This window comes from Alternaria atra (assembly GCF_907166805.1).
Source record: "Alternaria atra isolate CS162 genome assembly, contig: 23, whole genome shotgun sequence".
NCBI classification, from domain to species: domain Eukaryota; kingdom Fungi; phylum Ascomycota; class Dothideomycetes; order Pleosporales; family Pleosporaceae; genus Alternaria; species Alternaria atra.
The window spans coordinates 114,022-132,543 of record NW_025091321.1 but is presented as its reverse complement, the minus strand read 5'-3'; the positions used below and the strand labels follow the sequence as shown (position 1 = coordinate 132,543).

The window sequence follows — 18,522 nt, the reverse complement described above, 5'->3', positions numbered from 1 at the left end:
CCAGAAGTCAGCCTTTTATTCCAGGAACGTCATGTCTAGTGCATACTATGAGATACGAATTGTCCAACTTGTGCCTATCGCTCTTATTAAAGAAGTCAGAGTTATCGTTTAAAATGTCCAATCTTGCGATCGCGTAGTGAGGACAATCAGGGCGTGTGTCCGGACTGGACGTTCTGCAACGTGCTGCGATTCTCTACGAGCGAATGTATAACCCAAAGTCACAGAAGACTTTTCGGCTTCCATCTCCCGACTAGAGGCATTCCACTCGCCGACTGGGGAACCATGTCTACTCGGCATAGTGACAAAGCTGACGAGTACCTCTTACAGGATACTGCTTGCCTGAAGAGCACAAGCAACGCGCAAGCATACTATGGCAGGATAATCTACCGCTTGAGCCATAGAAGCGCTGGTGCGTCAGTCTACGTATGCAGAGTCCGTCGTCCAAGTCAAGGACTGAACTGCTCGACCACTAGCCGGTTGTTCGTGTTTGTACAACGTGTTGTACGTGCAAACGATCTGCAGGAGCGTCCCATCTTCATCCTCCCGGTTTATCGCATACGGTCTCGAGCCGCTTGAGCGTAGCCATGACCTCCTCCCCAATCCCCTCACCGCTGGATGAAGGGGCGAACCGGCCATGCCGCAGTTCACTGAGCGCGCCCACAACGTCTTGGACTTCTGCCAAGGCTCTTCTGTTCTCTTGCTCCATTTCTGCGATCTGAGCCTCAAGGCTTTGGCATGCTTCTTCGATGTCGGAGTGGACGGTGCGTAGAGTGTGCGGCTTCTTACGACTCTGGCCGGAGAGCTAGTCATCATGTTAGCACGACCCGTAGCAGTCTTTTGAGTTGATTAATGAGATACCTCTTCTTCCATTTGAAGCGTATTCGGATCTAGTCCGGCGACAGTGGCATCGTCTACTTGGCGTCGTTCCCGTGCATACTCGCGCCTTAGCTGCTTTGACCGTTTGACCTCGTCGATGATGTCTTGACGAACGAGCTCGACATCCTTGTCGCGTATCCTCTGGAGCTCGCGATATATCTCCTGTACAGCGGGGTTGGACCGATGGGCGCGGGGGAAGATGTCGGTGAAGTCGCGTAGGGTGATGAAGTCGCGCAAGGGAGCAGAGGCGAGGAGGAAGTCACCTAGGATCTTGGCCTCTTGGGACGGCATGATTGTGATAGTGGGCGCCAGATTCAGACCGAGTAGAGCTCATCCAGGTGACTGGTAAGGCAGTGATCGTGGTGGGATCGCCCACGGAGGGAGGCTCATCGGAAAGCGCGACGCGTGCCTGGCCCGTGCCCAGAAAACTCCCGTGAGACGTGCATTCGGCGACTCCAAGCAAACGTCGACTGAACCATCTTTTACCAGGCTCATCGACTTGCTTGCGGTAATTAGGCGACAAAACTCCAGTTTGCGCCGCTGAGTCTCTTCGTCTGGTCGAATCGCTCTCACAAGAACGCGCTACGTGGATCGTGCAATCTCCAGCACCCTTACCGCTTCCTTTCTAAGTACCAAACCCATCAACATCACATCCATCGCATTTCATCGCAATCATGGCACCTGCAGCAGCTCCGGAGGCTGCTTTTAAGAAAGACGAGAAGGTCTTTTGTTTTCATCATGAGTTGCTGTACGAGGCCAAGATACTTGAAGCGCGACCAGTAGAGGAAGACAAAAAGAACGGCTTCGAATATAGGGTGCACTACAAGGGCTGGAAGAACACGTACGTATCTTTGATTTGTTTGAGTTTGCCTCTGCTTGCTCGTCTCTCTGCCTTGCACTGCAGAAGTCACGTTTGTCTGCATATACACTTCAAATTCCTCATCTGTCCGCTATACCACCGTCGTTTCACTGCGTAACACGTCAAACTCCCGCTCTAAACATGCAGCATCTCGTGGCTTAACATCGAAATCGATTGCTAACGCCTCGTAGCTGGGACGACTGGGTTCCTGAAGACCGGCTTCGCAAGCTGTCTCCCGAGAACCGGGAGTTGGCCAACAACCTCAGGCACGAGATGCTGGCTGCCCAACGTGCCGCAAGAGCCCAACCCGCACCTGCGAAGAAGAAGGCGCAAGGTTCGGCACGTGGTAGCGAAGAGCGCCAAACTTCCGTCACTGCTGCACCGCGTGGTCAGAAGAGGGTGCGTGACAACGACCTAGAGAAGGTATGTATCCCAGCGTCTGAACCCACGAAAGCTTCGTAACCCATTTTCTCACACTTCCCAGGAAGAAGCGTTCCAGAACAAGCTGGCTGTGAGGATTTACATGCCAGACAGGCTGAAGAGCCTCCTAGTCGACGATTGGGAGAACATCACCAAGAACTTGCAGCTAGTACAGCTGCCTTCAGCTTACCCTGCAGGCGTCATACTAGATGAGTACATGAAGCATGTCAACGACAACAGCAACCGCACTAGTATCGAGCGCGACATTCTCGAGGAAGTTATAGCAGGACTAAAAGAGTACTTCAATAAAAGTGTCGGCCGCCTTCTTCTGTACCGCTTCGAGCGAGAGCAGTTTTACGAGATTTGGTCGCGCATTCAACAACCGACTGATGAACTTGCGGGAAAGCCGCTGGCTGACATCTATGGCGGCGAGCACCTTTTGCGTCTTCTAGGTACGTGTTTGCGACTTGTTAGATTCGAACATGACTGACGTGAATTTCCCAGTCACCATGCCCGAGCTCATCGCGCAGACCAACATGGACCACCAGGCTGTCACGCGCTTGCGCGAGGAGCTCAGCCAGATGACGACCTGGCTCTCCAAGGAAGCTCAGATCAACACATTCTTTGTACCTACCTACGAGAGCCCAGGGCAGGCCTATATCGACAAGGTCAAGTCCAGCTCGTAGGAGGATGGGTGATTTCAGTTTTGACGGGTCGACCGTTTCGCTTTGACATTTGTGTATCATCACTTCTGCATGGTTGGTAGGTTTGGAGGCATTGTCTTACGGCGCATTGGCGTTGACGGGTATCAACATTTTAGTTCGGAATCAAGGTACATTGTATCTTGGATGAACGGAGCTCCAAAGTGATACGGATACAAGCATAATAATACAAACTTCGAAGCCGCCTTCATGTTCCCTTGATCACGTCCTCCAATACTCCAGTAGCCCAGCGCAAGCACTCCGTCATATCCCCCTCCGCTTCCCTCGGCATACCACATATCCCCACACTCTCACAAACCTTCTCATCCAACTCTCCATCCACATCCCCATCTTTGAACAGAAATTTATGATCTTTTACATAATTCGGCCACACAATATCATCTACATACCCCGGCGGATCCTTCCAGAAGCCCTCCAGCGTCACATACCCACTCCTCGCCTCTCGCCTCCGCTTCGCAGTCTCGTAGCTTGTGCGTAGAAAAAGTCTGACGTCAAACAAGTCACGAATCTCCTTCATATCTTCCGAGAAGAGGAGGAAGCCATCAACGATGCAAATGCGTCGGTCCTTCCACTCTGTACTACTACTACTACTATCCAGCCACGTCGATACATCATCCCTCAATCTTTTGATCTCAGCCTCTGGTACACCGTGTTCGCCAACGCTATTCTGGTCTTCCTGGCTGACTAACCAATCTGGGCTGGTGCCGTGCTGTTTGATGTGTTGTAGTGCTGTTTTCAAGGCAGGTAGATTGAGCGATTCTATACAGTCCCAATCTTGGACTCCATTCCTGAGTGGGATTTCGGCGTCGGTGAGGTAGAAGTCATCGAGATGGAGGATGAAGAGCTTCGAAGGGGGGAATATGTCGCGGAGGAGGCGGGAGAGAGTTGTTTTTCCGGAGGAGGAGGGGCCTGATATGCCGATTAGGAGGGGTGGTGGTGGCATGGTGCTGGTGCGGGCGCGGAGAGGTCTTCACCACGCACACGCGCTTTCTGGTTGACGTGCCTGACTTGGGAAGATGACTTGGCGGTTTGCGATGACGATATCTCCAGGAACTATCTATATTATACGAACATTCCTCGTAAATCTACTCTTACACGTGCGAATGGTGGGGCTTATCGGCGTCTGATCGCCCAACGGCCCGCTAGTTCCCCCATGTTGCGCGACGCGACTGCAACTGCCTTCATCTGAAGCTAGACCCTGCATTTCCCACCACCATAATCTCCAAAGTCGGACATACCCATACCATGGAGCCGTCGCCTCTGACCCAGGACTCGCGGCCCGAGGTATTCCAACCCAAAATCATCCACCTCTACGAAACGTTGTTCAAGGTGTGTCCTCTTGGTCCACTTGCGCCATCCGCTACTAATCAAGCCCAGGAAGACGACGAAGATGTCGAGCTATCAGCCGGTTTCTGGCAAGAATTCTTCCTCCACCGACCTGATTCCAGCGGCCTGAAACGCATACTGGCCTCGATAGCGCCAGAAGAGATGCTCCACCAACAAGCGCATTCGCAGCAACTCTTCCGCCAGGCCATCGACCGCGTCAAGCAAGCCAAAGCGCCCGCCGACGAAATCGCCCTCGAGGTACCCATTTGCCCACCGCCCACGCACACATCCATCTCCATGCGCTTACCGCTTAGACCTTGACAGTCTTCCTCGATGCCGCTCTTACCAAGAAATACACGAATCCTAGCTCCGATATCATATCTGTCCTCACTGGTCTGAACGATGCGGATGCTGTTATGACGGATTTTGTGGCGACGCTGGATACGGCTATACGGGGCGGGAGAGATAGTATGTGTAGAGAGACGCTATTTAGGAGAGCCTGTGCTGACTGAAATCAGTTCCTTTGCGCCTGAGGGCCGTCCGGGCAACTCTTTCTATAACCGCCGCTGGCTTTCAGACAGCGCTTCCGAGTTACTTTACACACCGCGACCTCTTCCCCTCGCTCATGAAGGTACACCAACCCTAGCGAACCCTTCAACTGCGCATCACGGTCAACTTGTACTTACAATTTGTAGTACATCCAAGACTGCGACTCGAGCACCCAAGTACTCCCCGCGCTCTACCTCCTTGGCCTCCTTACCAACTACAATAAGTTCGAGTTTCAGAATCCGTATAGACTGCGGCTGGACGACTTTGTCAATGATGCCATTATACAGGATATGGTGGCTTGCTTTGGGGATACGTGTACGAAGCTGAGGGACGCTTATGTAGCTGTGCAGGACGATATGCCCGAGGGATGGTCGCTGGGGAGTACGTTGAGTTATATAGGGCTGGGTGCTCTTGCGCCGAATTCCAGGCCGACGACACCTGTACCGGCTCCTGAAGAGGCGAAGAGCCTTTTTGCTGGGCTGTAAGTGCTTGCTTTTACTATTCAACCTGAGGACGTGGGTATTGCCTTCGAGCAGTGTCTTTGTACAATTCTCACAGCTAACATGCATTTCCAGACCCGGGCCAGAAGTCGGCGTTCTACTCTCCACATACGACTTCGCGAACGCCAACAAAGTCTTCTGCTTCAATCTGGTCAAATCTGTCTCAGCGGACAAGAGCGAGCAGCCATCCTCCCTCAGCGCATACCTTTCCTTGACCTCCTACATGTTCCAGCATGCGCATCGGTCGGCGAGGGCTGCACTGTACACATACCTTAGCCTCTTTGTGCTGCAAATTCTCGTCGAGGACCAGATTCTCGCCAAACGGTTATGCAGTGACGAGTCGAAGCTTTCGGTACGCTTGTGTCGCCAGAGACAACCTTATCTGCCTGTAGTGAGGGGCGAACGTGTCCCTGCGGCTGTCATCCTAGACATGATGTCCGACGCCATCAGCCACAACTTGCGTCGGCGGTTAGACGTCGACTTTTACATGTAAGTCTACGTCCACAAGCTGGCAGATCGTGGTGGATATGTCTCAAAACTACGAAGATTGCTCAGCTAACACCTTTTTACAAGCCTCTGTCTCGGTGTCTTGCTACGTCTACTCTCCCACCTCGGTCGAACCAAAACGCGCATCACATACCACTGGTCCGAACTCTGGCGCACCTTACTCTCCTTTGTCCGCTTCCTTACTACCTACGAAAGCGACATCAAGTCAAACTACAAATCAAGCGGTATGATCAATATTCTGGTCAATCTGCTAGCGTTTGCACTTTCCAGTGGAGAAAACTTTTTACCGGACCCCGCGGCCTACGATGACCTCTTTTACAAGCTCGTCGAAAGCGGGGATACACTCATCAAGTTTAGAGATGCCTTTGGGCTCAAGGGTCAATCGGACAGCATGCAGACACTTATCAATGTGTCGAGTCATTACCAATCCCTACTCAATGAAAAGGGGAGGAAGCATCTTAGCCCGCAGGAAGTTGGGCAGGTTATTAAGCAGGGGTACGAGACGCTGTCGATTGATGCGAGTGAAGGGCTGGATCGGTGGGAGAAGTTCAGGGAGGCGGATTTCAAGTCAGCTCTGAAGAAGATTGCGAGAGTTGTTGTGGAGGATGCTAAGGCGCTGAATGAGGGATAGTTGAGGATTGTTGAGGTGGAATGGAAATAAAACGGTAGTCGGAGATGGCGGGCGGGGGAGGTGGTGGATGTCTCTCAGGTCCTAGGTGAGTGAGCGATCCGTTCTCCCACGTTCGGCCGTCCTTGAACTTGAAGACAGTCGCAGCCTGTAAACCGACCATATTACGACCTGCACACATATCTAGATATCCAAATACCAACAAACAAACAACATTCAGGGACATGTGCTTGAAAATACTGGATACAAAGCTGTGTTCGGCAGGATCAACGTGAGGGGTCGTACAGGCAGTGGTTGTTGGGCGATATCATGACGAATCCAGGGTCGTGATCCACAACAACCACTACACATATCAAAGACGTCGATCCCTTGCCCTAATACGACTGTCAACGAGGATGGGAATGTGTGAAGGGGTCTGATAGCGAGGGTCTGGCTTTCGTGAAGGTGTAATGCCACAACGCAATGGCCGACAAGCCAAATTCATATATACCCTCATCTCCCCCAAGCTCGCTTCTACGTGTGTGGCCTCCGTCTTGCCTGGATTTCGTTATCCCTTGTCCATCTTGTTTTGGTGGACTGAGTACCTTCCCTCCCTTCCTCCCCCATCCGTCACATCATTGATGAGCCATTCATCCGCAATGGCAACGATGTCACGATGTCGAAGCGATAGTCTCCAAGGACGGAACATCAAGGTACGCAGAACTGCTCACCATGTCACACTGTTACACCCATTGAATCTTTCCCGGCAGAACACCTTCGTCTCAAACGGCTCATCGACATGTACACAACAACAAGCCCCTACTATCAATGTCACAGCGGACTATAAAAGACAAGGTGGCAGTAACTACGGTACACGTGCACCAATTGCTGATACCTTCATGTCTAAGAGGTCTTCGACATCGTCTGCATCATCAGATTCTACCACCAGACCAGATGTTTCCCTTCTACCGACCGCTACGTCCACAGCAGTCCCCTCCATATCTACACCAATTCCCCCCTTCCCATCCCCACCAACCTCCGCCACTAGGATATCTATCCCACAAAAGACCTATACTGCCACGCCGCGTCGCGATTACCGTCTCGAGCCCGGAAGCAACGGGGGCTACGAATCCGAGACCTCGTCTGTGTATACTGTGCGTCCGATTAAGCACGACGCGTACGTGTCTGGTTCATCTTCTCCACGAAGAGATAACCCCAAGACGTGTGGGTTGACTACTGGTGGAGAGGGCTGCCTCGTGGTACCAGCTCCAAACGAGAAACCAATGTTTGATGTTGTTGCCGAGTATCGGGGGTTGAATTTGTGTCGAATTAGTGATGCGGTTCCTTATCGTGAGTATTGAGACGCTCGCTACAACTGACGAACCTTGGAGTCAAGTCACTGATGCTGATTTTGCAATGTTAGTACTCGGCACCCGCAACGTGCTTACGCGCCTCGCATCTGTAACTGAAGATTCGCTCTGCCACACACCTTCCATACCCTCCGCTAAGATGATCTCTCCGGACAGCTCACACACATACACTTCCCTTGACCTCTCTCTTATGGCCATCTTACACTCCCTTCGCAGTTCCCCCTCCGCCCGCCAGCGTACTGGAAACTGGTACCCCCAAGGCCTAGCCACGCGCAACGACTCCCTCATCTTGTACGAACACACTGCAGCCAACGGCCCCCAACAAACCCCAGTTTCGCTGAAAAGGTTTGTAGACATGGCACAGACGTGGTTATTGATTCGCAACCCAGCGAACGTATCTGGCGACCCACCCAATTCCCTCAACTCCTGGATAGATATCATTACCAACCTCCGCAAATCCAACGTCGACGTTAGAAAAATCGACACAAAACTCTACTTTGAGCTCACCACCATACTCACTGGCGATGCTCTCAATGAGCGAATCAATGAAATCGCCCAGTGGAGCCGGACTGGTCATTTAGACAGGCGGTATGTCGCGTGGCGCAAGCACGTCGAGGCTAAGAAGAGGAATGCAAGAGCCCAGGACACCGGTACTACTGCTGCTATTAAGAACCAGAAAGACGCTCGCATGGGTAAGTTTTGAGATGTGTGGAAACGGTCGTGGCATAATGTATATGTATGCTGACTTTTGCTATCTTCTAACCGCAACAGACGGTCTTTACTCCAAACGCTTCACGCACAAGCATCCCCTCGGCCGCCCGCGTTCTCTCGTCTCCGAAGACGAGAAAGCGGAGCGCAGGGCTGAGAAGGTCACTAGGGCCAAGGCTGAAGCTACTACTGGAGCTGCCGCAGCAGTACATATTGCTAAGAGAGGTTGGGTAAGGAGGTCCTGGGGTAATAGGAAGAAGAGGCATAGCATCGTATTTGTGCTGGGTATGGTGTTTGTGTTTGGGCCGTTGCTGGGTGTCTTACTTTGGGCTATGGTGATGCATAAGTTTGATTGGACACCAGGGGCTGGGGAGGGGTATTAGAAACTGGTCTTGTTAGTTCTTAGGAGAATGGGGACGGTCATCTGGAGGCGTGGGGCAGGGATGAAAGTCAGACTTTGATCTTGACGAGTCTACATCGCTACTCAGTATTGGGTATCTTTGGGTAACGGGAAAGGACACATGGGAGATACTGAGGTCTGAAAAGCACATGGGTACTTCGTAGTAGCTTATCCTTGTCCGTAGCTATATGCCCAATGGATTCTATAACCTCCCGCCCCGAAAATCTACTAAGCGACCAGGTTGTTTTCTGCAGTCTTGCTGACTTGGCGTTCCTGAAGTTTACAAGACCGGACCGGCGCTCATCGTGCCTGGAATATCCCAGTACCAAGGTTCATACCCCTAACTGCTTATTTTCAGCGCCGACAACGATAACTTATGCTCAACCATTCCACCTGCGGCTGGGGGTGTCAGCAGTAGTGGTACTTGTAATCTTTGGTCTTTTTGTGTTAGCAGTGCTGGGATGGGAAAAACCGCCATGTGAATAATGTAACACGGCATGCATTACTGGTACGCTTTATCGAGGACGCTATGTAAGCCGATCATTTCGAAGTCCTCACTACTCGCTTCATCAACGCTTCTTGACACTGTAGAATCGACGTTCACTAACTTCCCTTACCATTACTCAAACTATCGCATCGCATCGCATCCCCGTATACCGAAACAGGTCTTATCCTAACATTCGCTTACCTCTATTGGAACTGACTGTTGACAATGTCTTATCTCCGACCATTTTAAACCTTGATCCTCGCACCCGCATACCCAACAGCGTGAACCATCAACGCCATCACACCCTCATCTCCGAGGTTCCGTGCTTTCCGCCCCGCTGGTCACTCCTACTCCGCTCCGTCCCTCTAGTCTTACACACTACTGAGGCACCTATGAACCAGCCCGCTCCAGACCGTGTTCGCGTGGTTGTGGTACCTGAAGATCCTCATTTCGCTAGGGTAGGATTAGTGTGTAGAACCATCCAAAAGCAAATGACAACCCGCTATCGATGTTGACGAAGAATTCATGTCCCGCGGGATGATACTTTGAAAGGGATGAGAGGTGAATGGTCCAGAGTCTGTGAGCTATGTTGCGCCTATCTTTCGCTCGTGCTACTACATCTGACCCTAATTTCCGGTAGAAAAAAAAGCAAGAAAAGGAAATAAAGGTAGACAAACTTGCCATTCTCCAGCACCATGTGCATCGCGATGACCAGAAGAAGAGAAAGAAAAAAATAATAATAAACGGGCTGCTAGTGTCTTCCCTATTCTTAGCAATCAAACTACAAAAGAAAGGAAAGAAAGTCCAGAACGTCAAATTAGTGAACCCTTGCCCAAACTGTTCCCGGCAAACTGCATCATTAGCACTCCCGAGAAAACCCCATTTCTTTCGACTTGACTTGCTGATCGCATCAGCGCAATGCCCCCCAGGTGCAATTTGCCGCAAATGCGCCTCATGTACGATGACGACGCTATGCACGCGCATGAGTTTTCTGTAGTTCGCGTTTGCTAGCGGGCTCGAGCTTTTGCCGGATAGTGATATCGGTAAGGGTGCTGGAGCAAGCGCTGCAGGTACGAACATATGAAGGGAAATGTGTTTTCCACGGGCTATTTTTTTTTTTTTTGGGCAGGAATGAAGTTGCGCTAGAGTTGGAAAAGATGGAGACACACGAACACGAACACGAATTCCATGGATAAAGTCGTTTCCTGGTGTCTGTTGTGGAGAAGGATATTGTTTGGACCTTGGAGCAGTTTGTTGTATTTTTGTAACAACAATTTAATGTGACAGGTGTCAGACCCTCATGTTTTTGCCAAAAACAGTTTAAATCACTACTGTGGCTTGCTTTCTCGCTACGAAGATGCTTCGAGTCGCGGACAAAACACAGTCGGGGGTTGAAAGATGAGGTGAAACGTGAAACCAAAACAAAAAACACATGCGACAAACATCTGTTTGGGGGAAAGTTGCTTCTGTTACAACGTTTCCAACTTCCCGGAGTCCCACTTTGTTGTTGCGCACCCATCCTCGTGCTGACCCGGTCGCTATTGCTTGAAGAAATGGACCTTGGGTGTGTTGCAGCTTTCGGTTACCCACCCATTGATACTGCTACCGAGGTAGGGGGTACGTGAGCCGGCAATAAAAAGAACCACCGTACTGTTGCTGACTGCCCGATACGGTTGCTTACCCTTTCGTATCTCGAGATCTCGGTGGTTTTTCTCTCGCTCCCCGCCACGTCATACCCTGCAGCATCATCGTGTTCATCCTGGTTACTGGTTGATCTTACTTGGGCTCGTGTTCGGATCTTGTATCCTTTTACGGCATGGACTCTGGCTAAATTGCAACCAAACGTTTTTGGGAGTACATGGGAGTTTGGCGGTGATGATGATGATGTCATAGTCGATGCGGCGTGATTGGACGGGAGGCGAAGCAAGAGCGTGGCAGAGGCGTTTGGGCTATCCCGCTCCAATGCTTGATATACATGCGCGTTAGTGGGCTTTCTCGCGTGCACCTGCACAACGCTGCAAGATCAGCAACGTCCATAAGTCTTTGTCATGTGTGGTATGTGGCTGTGGGTTTTGATCGACAGACGATCCTGTCACATGGTCAAGTCACGGCGATGATCGCAGAAGCGATGTCCACATCTACATCATACGACTTGTATATGAGCAAAGTGCAATTTGTAGTGTTTAGTACAGAGTGCCATGTTGATATGCGAGATAAGAATGTAATATCACTACGACTCCGTTGACGAAGAAGAGTGTGAGTAATAATATGTATGTATTGCGTAGTATAGTAGTAATGGTGGTGGTGGTGGTGGTGATAATAGTATATCGATGCTATGCAAATATTGTCGCCCAGGACAATGGTAATGGTATGCAAGTGGTATCATAGAAATCGAACAAAAACACCGAGAAATGCCTATGCCCATGTAAATGTAACGCCCCGTCATCTTCGTTCCCGCTCTGTACAGTTCGTAATCATGCGTCCAACCCATCAACTACTATCCTCACTAATCGTGGCGTCGCTCACAGACGATAGCGACGATTTGTTGTCAGATGGCAGCGGACCAAGCGTCCACCGCCAGTCCCTCGTCCGCTTCCGTCGTCCAGCGACGGGTGTTTCGGGAGCAGAATCGCTGTCGTCTTCTGAAGACGAGGAATCCCTCTTCTCGCCTGTGCGGGGGGATTTGGGTCGCGGTGAGTTCTCGGCAGACGATGAACTGTTGAGAGACTTGAGGGAGAGTTGAAGAGGCGATATGCTGGTGTTGGAAATCGTGCTAGCCTTTAGACTCAAAGTTGGTTTTGAGGCTGTGGATGAGGCTGAAGCGTCAGAGTCGCTTGTTGTAGTTGAGTTGGACGTGGTGGATGTGAGGGAGGAGAGAGTTGAGCTGGACGAGTCGAGGTCGGAATGGGCGAGGGTGTATTTGGTGGTTGTGATTTCCTCTTCCAGTGGTGTGCGGAAGGAGACGCGCTTCTCAGCGGGGAACATGGGCCGGTTCGAGGCCATCTTGCGTGGTATTATTGAGCGGGCGGGGCTGTTGGAGAGGATTGAGGCGAGGTTGTGGGGCTGCTTGTAGGGTATTGAGATGGTGGCCGAGTCGTTGGAGGCGGATGTGAGTGTCGATGAGAGGGTGGATGCTGAGCTCGGTGTGGATGCACTGATAGAGGCGCTGGTGAAGGCGGGTTGGTCACTCTCAATCGAGAGCTGGGGTCTCTGCGGGCGTTGGAGGGCGGGGGCAGTGGCTGGGCGTTCATAGGCGTTGGAAAAGGTGTTGCGGACGGTTGGCGATACTGCACTGAGAGTCTCGAGACGAAGACTGGCTCCTTTGCCCAGAATGCGTGGTTGCTCAGTGTTGATGGAGAGTTTGGGCCGTGGCGGGGCCTGGCGCGGGGGTATTATAGGCAGCTGTGCAGTCATACTGGACATGGCAGATGATTGCGAGTACGACGGCGTCATCGAAGGGTGTGATGGCTGCAGAGTGGACAGCATCATGTGTATAGGGTGACGCGTGGGGAGGCGCGTGTGTATGGGCGTGTGGCGTGGTATAGGCGTGTGCCGGTTGGGAAGGCAGATGATGCTGCTGATACTGCCAGTGCTGTGGGCGAGGGGGAGCCGGGTCGACTTATTTACTATCAGTGAATACGCAACAAAGGCAAAACACGCCGAGTTCGATGAGGGGCCTGTCCCTATTAACCAAACTTGGGTGCTGCATGCCACCAACCGTCCGTCGTGGTGGATCCGCAGCGGCGCGCATCCCAACGCGCGGAGGTGCACTTGAACACGAAGCGCCTGGCTGGGGCTGCTCCCAAAATACACACTAGGCCGATCCAAAGATAGATGCAGGGTGGCAAAGGCGTGGACGAGCAGGGTTCCGGGTTCCCACGGCTAGCGCGCACGATCTGCAGCACGAGAGTGCATGTCGTGATTGGGCAGCCTCCTTGTTGCCGCTTGGCACATGTGTGGGCGTTTCGAAGCCGTCCACACACGTCGGGGCTTCACGCGCGCTTCATCACTCGGCTGCATTTCCACCTGCTGCATCTCCACTGCACGCTGCTGAAACATCTCTGCTGCTGCTGCTTCACGTCCATCGGCGCTTCTTCTGCCCTCTGTTCCCATGAAGAAACTGAAACGACAGCTCGACTCCGTCATAGTCCACTTTGTTCGTAAGCACCAGGCTCAGCCTTCACGCCTTGGTCGCCCTAAACTCGGCCTCACCAACATCGGTGCTGTCGGAATGTTACGGCCCTCCTCCACACATGCTAACTCAACTCTCGTATCCTTCTAGGACTACGTACGTACTTGTTAACCGCGTGCGGCCAAGTTTGCGCAATTGACTAACGTATTCCGTTTGCCCATCTCCACAGGACTGCTTCTACGCCAGCGTATTTGAACATGAGAACCCAGCGTTACGAAGCTTGCCATTGGCTGTGCAGCAGAAACAGATAGTCGTCACATGCAACTATGAGGCCCGCCGACGGGTACGCCATCCTAGACCTTCCATGCGCCTGTCTTGCCATCACCCGCCTTATTGACACTTGCAGGGCCTGCACAAATTGCAGCTGATCCACGAAGCGAAGAAAGTCTGTCCAGATGTAGTCATTGTCCTCGGCGAAGATCTCACCCGCTTCCGGAATGCTTCCAAAGAACTGTATGCTTTCCTGCGATCCTTTTCATGGAACTCGCGTTGTGAAAGACTAGGCTTTGATGAGGTTCGTCTTCCGTGTCCCTCGTGTCTCAACACCGCCACGTTTGTCCATGTCGTTTTTCTTGCCTTAATTTCTAAATCTCTCACCGTCTCTATACGACGAGTCATGCTAAGTCGCGGACCAGGTGTTTTTAGATGTCACCGACATTATCGATTACAATGTCAGCATCCTCAACTCCAACCATCTTACCAACGCCTTCTTTTGTCTTGCCAAGGATAACCCCACCGCAGGATTTCTGTTTGATGCGACGCGGCTGACGGGTCATCTATATCCCAAAACGGCGACTCAAAACTTAGGTAAGCTGCATACGGCGGCCGTATGGCGTATACGATGTGGCGTAGCAGAGCTGTCTGGATCGCAAGCCGCAAGGCTGACGGTTCCCTTGCTGACTCCTTGCGGCTACTGAGACCAGCGACCATGCTTATGGATCTGCCACCAATAGTATACAGTTCGACTATACGAGATCACATCGTATGCGCTAGGAGATGCTATGCATAGCCGAAAGCTTGTAGAACTAATTGCTTACAGGAACCACCTCACCTGATCTGCTACATCTCCGATTGGCCCTAGGAAGTCATCTTGCACACTACCTACGAACCAAACTCGAGGAAGAGAAGGGGTACACGGCCACTGTAGGCATTTCTACTAACAAACTCCTGGCAAAGCTCGTTGGCAACACATATAAGCCCAATGCCCAAACTACATTGATCCCACGGTATACCTGTGACGGAGACGATGAGAGTGTCGACAATGTAACTGCTTTTATCGATGACCACGAAGTTGGCAAGATACCCGGCATAGGGTTCAAAACAGCACAGAAACTTCGTGCTCACGTACTACAAAGGCCAGCGGACTTTGATGCTGGGCTTGTGTACGGTGGTACCAAAGAAGTAGTTCTCGTACGCGATGTAAGAAAGTATCCCGGCATCGGTCCAGAGAAGCTCGAGCGAATACTCGGCGGTCCGGGTGTACCGCATGGTACGGGAACCAAAGTATGGGGTCTACTAAACGGATGTGACGATACAGAAGTCGGCCAGGCTCGCGAGATTCCTCGGCAGATTAGTATCGAGGATAGTTACATGCGCTTGGATACTTTGGAAGCGGTGATCAAGGAGCTGCGGATGCTCGCAAGGAGATTGCTTGAGCGGATGCACGCAGACCTAGTAGAAGAAGATGATGATGTCAACGATCAACATACAGGGTCTGAAACCTCACAACCCATGAAGCGCTGGCTTGCTCACCCCAAGACAATCCGCTTATCAACCCGGCCGCGCCCGCCTCAGAATCCGGATGGTAGCCGTAATAGGTCCTTTGCTCGGATCTCCAAATCTGCATCCATGCCCACATTCGTGTTTAGCTTCAAGGAAGATATGGGTACGATTGTTGATAAGCTGATCCACGAGACATTACTCCCTTTGTTTCGCAAACTCCACCCGGAGAAACGAGGTTGGAATCTAAGTCTGGTTAACGTCGCTGCGACGAACATGGCAGATGCGGCGAGTGAGAAGGGCGGCGTTGGGAGAGATATTGGCAAGATGTTTAAAAGGCAGGATGAGGTGCTTAGGCAGTGGAGGGTAGAAGAAGAAGAACCGGCTCAAAATCAAGCTGAACAAGGAGAATGGGCGATGGAACAGCCTGTGATGTTTGAGCAAAGGGTTTTGATGATGGAAGAGCCGGATCAAACACAAGAAGACGAATACATGGCGGAGGAGCCTTGGCTGAAAGAACGGAAACGAGAACTTGCACAAGGGCAACAAGTTCTGGAAAGACATGGCTCTGAGGATATCCCCACATCGTCGCAAGGTGTAGAGTCCCTCGTTACCGATGTCTGGGAATCTGAGGATGAAGATGTGGTTGATGATGATTCGTTCCGGTGCGAGGCTTGTGGAGCAAAAATGCCAACCTTTGCCATGGGTGCGCATTATCGCTGGCATGCACAGATGTAGTTGGTCAATAGATTGAAGAATGGAGAGAGCGTTTTACTAATTGCTACAACTGCATACAGCGAATACAGGATGTTTGGGAATACATCTGCATTAAGATCATGGCGTCCAGTTGTTCGGCCGCGTCATGTTGCCCTGCCTCGGCATCATCACTCCTCCACCGTGATAGATTAACAAACGTCGAATCATGTTTGCCACAAGTTATAGTCCACCTATTATCGCTTTCATCACACTTCCAAGTTACTGTTATGTAGGTGTTGCTTCCCAAAGCGGCATTGCCCCGCTAATGCATCGGAGGCGGCTTCCTCGGCGTTCCGAGAGCATGCGACATGTGATAGACGGCGCTTGACGTACATGGCAAACCCTCTCGCAATGCTTAATCAGTGCGCCAACCCGGCGACCTAGACTTCGCATTCCTACTATTATGTTCTGAGCGTCGACGTGAGACTCTGATCACAATTAGCCCACGATGCCTGGCTCCTCGCGACTGCCCGTCAGTCTACGCGATACCTTCAATGCGCGGAAGAGCTCCGCTAACGGCCAGCTCGTGGCCCTGAACATCGATGTGTATGCGACCCTCCCTTGTGATGGCGATGACTGAATGCGTGGCATACTAATATGATGTATCTAGTCTGCGCAATATCATCTTTGTTCTCTTCCTTCTCCGCTGGGCACGCATCACCTTCTACCAACTCAAAGGTCGCGGTATCTTCGGCTCCATCAGCGATGCCTACATCAGTATCCGGCGCTACCTCTACGGCATCTTCCTTCGACTTCCCGGTGTGCGCGACAAAGTACAGGCACAAGTGTCTGAATCGCTCCTGAAACTCGAACGCAAGCTTGTTCCGAGCGGGCCCGGCGTCGAGCGCATCACCAGTCTACCCAGCGAAGGATGGAGTGAGGAAGAGGTGCGCAAGAAGCTGGGTGAACTGGCCGACATGGAACATACCCGATGGGAAGATGGCCGAGTCAGTGGTGCGGTCTACCATGGTGGGGACGAGTTGATCAGACTACAAACGGAGGCGTTTGGCAAGTTCACTGTGGCGAACCCTATCCATCCTGATGTATTCCCTGGTGTGAGGAAGATGGAGGCTGAGATCGTAGCCATGGTGCTCTCCCTCTTCAACGCACCCGAAGACGCAGCTGGTGTAACGACATCCGGCGGCACAGAATCCATCCTTATGGCCTGTCTATCCGCCCGCAACAAAGCGTATCACGAGCGTGGCGTCACACAACCCGAGATGATCCTCCCCGAAACCGCACACACAGCGTTCCGCAAAGCATGCGAATACTTCAAGATCAAGATGCACCTCGTAGCCTGCAAGGCACCGAGCTACAAGGTCCACCTCCCCTCCGTCTCCCGCCTTATCAACCCAAACACCGTCTTGCTTGTCGGTTCTGCGCCCAACTTCCCCCACGGCATCATTGATGACATCTCCGGCCTTAGCAAGCTCGCCGTCAAGAAGAAGATTCCCCTCCACGTAGACTGCTGCCTAGGATCCTTCATCATACCTATGCTACCCAAAGCGGGCTTCGACTTTGAGCCCTTTGACTTCCGTCTACCCGGCGTAACCAGCATATCTTGCGACACGCACAAATACGGTTTCGCGCCCAAAGGAAACTCAACGGTGCTTTATCGATCGGATGTCTACCGCAAGTACCAATACTTCATCTCACCCGACTGGTCCGGCGGCGTCTACGCATCCCCTTCTATCGCCGGCTCCCGCCCAGGTGCGCTGATTGCAGGATGTTGGGCCAGTCTCGTCAAGCAAGGTGCCAACGGGTATCTAGACGCGTGCCACAAGATCGTTGGTGGCATGAAGAAGATTGAAACTGCTATACGGGAGAACCCTCAGTTATCCCCCGATTTGAAAATAATTGGGCAGCCTAAAGTCTCCGTCGTTGCGTTCTTGTCTAACACGTTGGATATCTATGATATTGCGGATGGGATGAGTGCAAAGGGGTGGCATTTGAATGCCCTGCAGAGTCCGCCAGCTATTCATGTGGCTGTCACGCTGCCGATTGTTGCCGTTGTTGATAAATTGATTGAGGATCTTGTGGAGGTTACAGAGGAGGTTAGGGATGCGGAGCGGAAGCGTATTGCCGAAGGAAAAGGCGCAAAGGGCGCCGTCAAGGGCGATACCGCGGCGTTGTATGGTGTAGCAGGAAGCTTGCCTAACAAGAGTGTTGTTGTGGATTTGGCAAAGGGGTTTTTGGATACGCTTTACAAGGCGTGAGGGAGTACAAATGGAGCGGAGCCTGCAAGGGGCGGGCTGTTTAGGAGGAGACTACATACCCATCAATTATCAGATTGTACATTTTTTGAAGTCGACATCCGGGATGAAGTGACTGAAGTCGATGCACAAGCAAATTACCACTACACAGTATAACACATAGTAAAGAGGCTATACCTTACCCTTTAGGCTCAGTAAATAAGCAATGCATATGGAATGCTCGTAAAAGAACTCTGAGCTCGAGATTCATCATCCTGTCCGATTTGTAATCTCATGATTGTACAGTTTAATACATGCCCTCTGTATCCTCC

At 51.8% G+C, this 18,522-nt stretch overlaps 8 protein-coding genes across 8 annotated transcripts; 5 read left to right on the top strand and 3 right to left on the bottom strand.

Moving 5' to 3' along the window:
* Positions 1-535: 535 nt before the first annotated feature.
* Positions 536-1,167, bottom strand: ALTATR162_LOCUS3636 (uncharacterized protein; the record flags this gene model as incomplete). Its single annotated transcript, XM_043311244.1, has 2 exons — positions 536-802; positions 859-1,167. 2 exons carry the CDS (start codon positions 1,165-1,167, stop codon positions 536-538), a joined length of 576 nt encoding a protein of 191 aa, XP_043167179.1.
* Positions 1,168-1,550: 383 nt separating this feature from the next.
* ALTATR162_LOCUS3635 (uncharacterized protein) lies at positions 1,551-2,841 on the top strand (the record flags this gene model as incomplete). Its single annotated transcript, XM_043311243.1, has 4 exons — positions 1,551-1,717; positions 1,927-2,158; positions 2,220-2,607; positions 2,660-2,841. 4 exons carry the CDS (start codon positions 1,551-1,553, stop codon positions 2,839-2,841), a joined length of 969 nt encoding a protein of 322 aa, XP_043167178.1.
* Positions 2,842-3,064: 223 nt separating this feature from the next.
* On the bottom strand, positions 3,065-3,820 carry ALTATR162_LOCUS3634 (uncharacterized protein; the record flags this gene model as incomplete). Its single annotated transcript, XM_043311242.1, has 1 exon — positions 3,065-3,820. The coding sequence occupies one exon, from the start codon at positions 3,818-3,820 to the stop codon at positions 3,065-3,067; it is 756 nt and encodes a 251-aa protein (XP_043167177.1).
* Positions 3,821-4,122: 302 nt separating this feature from the next.
* Positions 4,123-6,390, top strand: ALTATR162_LOCUS3633 (uncharacterized protein; the record flags this gene model as incomplete). The annotated part of the gene is made up of 7 exons (XM_043311241.1): positions 4,123-4,206; positions 4,255-4,461; positions 4,518-4,671; positions 4,722-4,834; positions 4,899-5,233; positions 5,328-5,741; positions 5,826-6,390. The coding sequence occupies 7 exons, from the start codon at positions 4,123-4,125 to the stop codon at positions 6,388-6,390; spliced, it is 1,872 nt and encodes a 623-aa protein (XP_043167176.1).
* Positions 6,391-7,875: 1,485 nt separating this feature from the next.
* Positions 7,876-8,827, top strand: ALTATR162_LOCUS3632 (uncharacterized protein; the record flags this gene model as incomplete). The annotated part of the gene is made up of 2 exons (XM_043311240.1): positions 7,876-8,428; positions 8,508-8,827. The coding sequence occupies 2 exons, from the start codon at positions 7,876-7,878 to the stop codon at positions 8,825-8,827; spliced, it is 873 nt and encodes a 290-aa protein (XP_043167175.1).
* A 2,994-nt stretch (positions 8,828-11,821) lies between these two features.
* On the bottom strand, positions 11,822-12,817 carry ALTATR162_LOCUS3631 (uncharacterized protein; the record flags this gene model as incomplete). Its single annotated transcript, XM_043311239.1, has 1 exon — positions 11,822-12,817. The coding sequence occupies one exon, from the start codon at positions 12,815-12,817 to the stop codon at positions 11,822-11,824; it is 996 nt and encodes a 331-aa protein (XP_043167174.1).
* Positions 12,818-14,451: 1,634 nt separating this feature from the next.
* ALTATR162_LOCUS3630 (uncharacterized protein) lies at positions 14,452-15,980 on the top strand (the record flags this gene model as incomplete). Its single annotated transcript, XM_043311238.1, has 2 exons — positions 14,452-14,482; positions 14,563-15,980. 2 exons carry the CDS (start codon positions 14,452-14,454, stop codon positions 15,978-15,980), a joined length of 1,449 nt encoding a protein of 482 aa, XP_043167173.1.
* A 466-nt stretch (positions 15,981-16,446) lies between these two features.
* ALTATR162_LOCUS3629 (uncharacterized protein) lies at positions 16,447-18,214 on the top strand (the record flags this gene model as incomplete). Its single annotated transcript, XM_043311237.1, has 2 exons — positions 16,447-16,544; positions 16,609-18,214. 2 exons carry the CDS (start codon positions 16,447-16,449, stop codon positions 18,212-18,214), a joined length of 1,704 nt encoding a protein of 567 aa, XP_043167172.1.
* Positions 18,215-18,522: the final 308 nt, after the last annotated feature.